At 36.7% G+C, this 5,423-nt stretch overlaps 1 protein-coding gene across 1 annotated transcript; it reads left to right on the top strand.

The window, feature by feature from the left end:
• The first annotated feature begins 4,720 nt into the window (after positions 1-4,720).
• Positions 4,721-5,152, top strand: LOC131642978 (ethylene-responsive transcription factor ERF098-like). Its single transcript, XM_058913125.1, has one exon. The coding sequence runs from the start codon at positions 4,721-4,723 to the stop codon at positions 5,150-5,152; it is 432 nt and encodes a 143-aa protein (XP_058769108.1).
• The last annotated feature ends 271 nt before the right edge of the window (positions 5,153-5,423 follow it).

Below are 5,423 nucleotides of genomic sequence, written 5' to 3'. Positions count from 1 at the left end.
AGAATTTTAAAAGCATTCCCACACACGAACCAGTCTGGGAAAGGAGGGCTTAAAGCCACACCAAAATCAGCGCTTGGCAGTGGAGGAAATTTTGGAGGATTAAGTTTGAAAGCCACTTCATAACGCAGTTCTGGTCGAACAGACGAGGGCAGTTTCAACTTATCCAGTTTAGCAGAAAACTTTTCGCGCAAAGTGACTGCAGCTTCACGAACGGTCCGACTAAGGTCATCAGGCCTGTAAATGGTTTCAAAGAACTTTTGAAAGGCTTGTATTTCTTTAATATGAGTCGAAGTACCTTTTTGAAATTTTTCCTGCACATCAGCAAAAGCTTCAGTTAGTTCGCGAGTAAGGCTCTCGGCGTCAAAGATTTGCGTGGTGTAATAGTCCGTCCACCATTGTTGAAAATTTGGAGTAGAGTAAAATACGGGATTGAAAGGGATAGGCGAAAGATTGGTCACATCAGCATATCTAGCAATTTTTGACTCACATTCTTCTTCAGTCAGATATAAAGTGTGCAAACACATGTGGTTCCTTTTCTCGTATAGACACTTGGGTTTTATTTGAACCAGTCCAAATTGTCTCGAAACCAGATTTGGTTGGTAGCAGAGGAGAACATATTGGCTTTTGGAGGGGCGAAGACGGTGATAGAATAATCTTGGGGGTAAGGAAAGCTCCCCAAATAGTCATGGATTCAGTCTCTTGATCTTGAGATGTTGGTGGAAACTTTCGAGTGAACCATTCGGGACCCACTGTCCTGTTTACGAACGGAGCCATCGAAGGGCTGAATTGATGACACCGAGCAAACATCATGATATATGCTAGAAAATGCTCGCGAAGTTTACCAGTCTCTTCTTTTGGAGTTAGCGAAGCCAACCTGGTTCCTTCTACAGTTCGATTTTTAATATCCGGATTTTCTTCGTTCACAACACCTCAAAATGGGAGCTGAGTCTCGAAAGTAGCATTGAGCCATAGTTGTAGCAGCTAGAAGGGGCCAGCGAAAAGCAAAGAACCTGTTTTATAATTCTTTACAAGGTCTGTTGCTTCACCTAGGTTCTCGTAGAGAAACCCTAGAATTAACTGGCTCAGGTTTAGTTTTGTTCCGGCATGGAGTTGATTAGCCATACATAGATATCTTTTTGCTACTTGTATGGACCTAGAACAGAAGACGCACCTCGAAAGCCATAAGGCTAAGAAAGCAATGTGCTCTTCGTCTGAGACTACCTCATTATTTTCGTCATGATACTGTTGAATGAATGCAGTATAAGTAACAGTTGCTTCATTGAAGTTAATAGTATCAGTGTCCATGACGTTGGGGTCGAAGGGTTCTCCAGTTGGTCGAAGCCCCGTAATGGCAGCTATGTCGAAAAGCGTGGGGGTGACCATTCCACATGGAAGATGGAAAGTGTTGTGGGAAGCATCCCAAAAATAAACTGACGCAACTAACATGGTTTGGTTGTATTCTAAACCAGTCTTGGACAGTTGGATTAAATCATAAATGCCCAGTTCTTTCCAGAAAGCAGCCTTGTGTTTCTCTACTCTTGCCAACCAGGCATAGTATAGTTCAGGGTCTTTTGCTAAGGGAATTGACCTAAAAACTTTCACAAAATTGGTTACATAGTCTAACCTAATTTTCTCTAGGGCTGAAGGGTTTTCGGTCGAAGATTTTTCCGTATCATCAGGCTTTGCTGAAATAGGACGGCCATCTTCATCTATTTTGTTCTTACTAACTAACGGCCTAGTTTTATAATAAGCAGGAATGAATTTATTCAGAGAAGGGTTAGTTTCTCCTGGTAACGGACCCATGAAAGCATGAGTTTTTCCAGAAAGTTCAAAAGGGATGATTACCTGAGAAGCGTAAATGGCGCGCACTTCCGCAGAATTTGGGTTTGGTACGCACTCTTGATCCCCCATCTGTGTAGATTGTTGAAGTTTCAGAGCTGGTTGAAGAACATTTGAGGAAGACGCCATGAGTAAGTTTGATTTTTTGGAATGGGTTTTGAATATAATCAGGAGTGTTCTTTTCTGTGGAGAAATAAGGAAATAAGAGGTGAAAGTTATGTGAAGGTTAAAGTTTCGGTATTTAAAGGTCTAACGGAAACCCTTTCAAATCTTTTGGGTAAAAACCAAGAGACACGCGGCAGGCGTTGATTTCATCCAACGGCGGTCGAATAGTTATTAGCTTTACTCCTAGTATATAGGAGTAATGATCAGAAAGTAAGACCAGAACGTGGGAATGTAAGTTATGAGTAGACATCTTTGAAAATGACAAGACGTTTTGGAAATAGGGTCATCAATGATTATGACGTTAGTCAATGATCTTGGAACTCTAAAAACGAAATCTTATTACAACAAGAAACGCCTATTTCTCTTGTTTTTCGAAACAGGCATTTATTGGGGGCAATTTGTTAGCTGAAGATTTCGTTTTGCAAATATGATCCTTCGAAGGGTGAAGACTCGAAGGAGGATGGTTCCGGATGACCGTCTTTGAAGGTAAAATGGCTCCTGATGGCCATGTTTCGAGGATGAAGAGTTTTTAAGTTATAACGGAGATAGTGAATGCTGAAGCTAGTAGGAGTGTATATCTTCGAGACTTAGACAAATTTTACGAAATATGTTAAGTACTGATGCTTAGTGTATTTCCGTGGTATTTTAATGTTAAGTTATATTGCCACGCGTCGAAGGAGGATTCAGGCGGGAGGATTTGAAATTCGAAGAAGTTTTCATAACTGTCCAGAGACAGATGGCTTTCCGAGGATTCTCATGAGAAACGTGGCATTAGATTAGCGTAGGACCGTTAAGGTCGAAACTAGTATAAATAAGGGTTCTAATGTTAGGATTCAGGGTGTTCATTTTGTACAAATCACTCACATATTACTCAAGTATCAAGTTTTAAAGAGAAAGAGTTCGCTGAGAAATGTACGTATGACACCACCATTTTAATACATGTGTATTTTCCCTTTATTTTCAAGTATCTTTCAATATTATTGCATTTCGTTTACTTCTTGCCATTTACGTTTTTGTACTCATTACTTTCATGTCATTTATCTTTGAAGTATTTAACATTTCTGCACTTTAAGATTTTTGCACTTTTACAGTTTCATCTCATATTTTATCTTGACTTACCTTTCGCTGAAGTTATACTCACGTGTATAACGAAGTGATTGCTAATTTTGTTTGTTTCGTTCGAAATAATTCTTATTGACAAGATGAATCTTAGATATGGTTCGAATGACCATCAATAACAATCTTTTTGACTATGTCCTAGGATCAATCTAGTCGATCCTGCGAGTAACCAAATCATATTTATTATAGTTTGGAAGACTAGCGGTTGTTTACCGGAAATCACCGTAAACATCTAGTTGTAAATGATAATCACTTTATCAACAATAGAAATTAATTTGTCTAGTTGTAAATGATAATCACTTTACCAAAATAGATCTTCACTCTAAAAATTATTTTAAACCTCTTAAAACTATATATTTCTTAGAACTATATATTTAACAAATATGATTAATATTTTTAAATAGACTTAATATTTAATTTCACCATGTCATTTGGGAGAAATTTGAAAATACCTCTATAAAAAGAGAATTTTTTCTCGGATTTATTATTCCGTTTTTGAATCAGAGTTGGATGCAATTGATGAATTGAAGATTTTGAACTAGTGGTGGTGATCTCTGATACAATGGTGTGAGAGTGGACTTGCAAGATTAGCACTCTAACACCCAAATCAATTCAAGATTCAAGATGAATGTAGTAAAAAGTGAAGATCAGAAAATGTACTTTACTTTCCATGTGAAATGACTTTTATACCTTGGATCATGATGAGTGAATTTAAGTTGACATAGGCCTCAGTTATTTGTACGTTTGACTTGCCCAAAATAATTGCCCCAAAGGCTTGTTGGGAACTTAGATAATCGGGGAAGCCTTTAGCAGTAGACGTCAACCTCTAATAATGTTGTCCGATGCAAATTAAAAGTGAAACGTTTGTGATAATTGTAAAAGCAATAGTGGAAAACCAACACATTAAATCCATTTACATCACCAGAGCATTTCACCGCTTTCTTCTAACACGCGACTAACATGACAAGATAGGGCATGTCGCTCGCTCACTGATTATAGTGCACCTGGATTTGCTTGTATTTCTAAAGAGAAATATAATTTTAAATCTTAAAACAAATACATAATAATTTCTCGAAATAATTATGCATCACTTTAAATTCAATTATAATTTTTATTATTGGACAAACATTATTAAAGATAATAAAATTTTCCCAAACCCAAGAGTAGAAATTCAAACATAGTATTTTATAAAAATAATAAATTTTATTTAAAACAAAAAAAAAATGTAGCACAACACATAACTGCATTTTTCACATAGTTAAACTTAAACCTTTCAATCCGACCAAAGATCTCCCCGACCTTACGTAGTGCGTGCGTGTACTTTCCTTCATATAATTGATGTGTCTAATAAAACAACAATTGAAAAACAGCTGACACATACTCATGTGTCACTTTATTGATATAGAATAATTAATTAATGGAGTTGAAATTCAAACCGTCACTTACGACCCCTCCAGAATTTCATGCTAAGGTTACCATGAAGCAGAAACACTACTGCATACATAAATACTGGTTATATATCCTTCAGATTGATTACCACCTTATAATTAATCTCAATCACTACAACAAGAAAAAAAACAACAAAACTGAACTAATAATGGATAGAAAGGGAAATAATAGTAATAATGAGGGGGTTCGATATAGAGGTATTCGTATAAGACCATGGGGTAAGTTTGCAGCAGAAATTCGTGATCCAACAAGAAAGGGTACTCGTATTTGGCTTGGAACATTTGATTCTGCTGAGCAAGCTGCACGTGCTTATGATGCTGCTGCTTTTCATTTTCGTGGTCATAAAGCCATTCTCAACTTCCCAAATGAATATGCCCATTCTACTACTAGTTATTATATTCCAAACACTACTTCTACTACCTCAAATAATACATTGCCTAACTCTTCTTCCTATCAACAACAAGATGATGATGATATTCTAGATCAACTGGCTTGCTTGGACTACAAGTTGTTGGAAGAATTCCTTCATGGGAAGGATGATGCTGCAGTGGGTAGCTCTAGTAGACACGCGAGTGAATAGCCAGTGTTAGTTGCATTGTATGTAAGAGAGAGTGGTCTAGCTAATAGCTATATTTGCATGCATTGATGTAATTTTATAAGCACGATATTTGAGTTTGATTGGGTGAAAATAGTTCAATTTATTTGAAGTATTTGGTGTATTTTTGTTTTAGTTTTAACTTCGGAATTTTTTTTCAAAGGCAGTTTTAAATGAAATGTCGCTCACATTGATAATGTGTCAGTGTCATTTCAGCATTGAAATGTTCAAGAAAAACTAATTTTATTTAAGATTC

This window comes from Vicia villosa, unplaced genomic scaffold, assembly GCF_029867415.1.
Source record: "Vicia villosa cultivar HV-30 ecotype Madison, WI unplaced genomic scaffold, Vvil1.0 ctg.006266F_1_1, whole genome shotgun sequence".
NCBI lineage: Eukaryota > Viridiplantae > Streptophyta > Magnoliopsida > Fabales > Fabaceae > Vicia > Vicia villosa.
The sequence above is the reverse complement of the archived record's forward strand: the minus strand, read 5'-3'. Positions and strand labels throughout refer to the sequence as shown.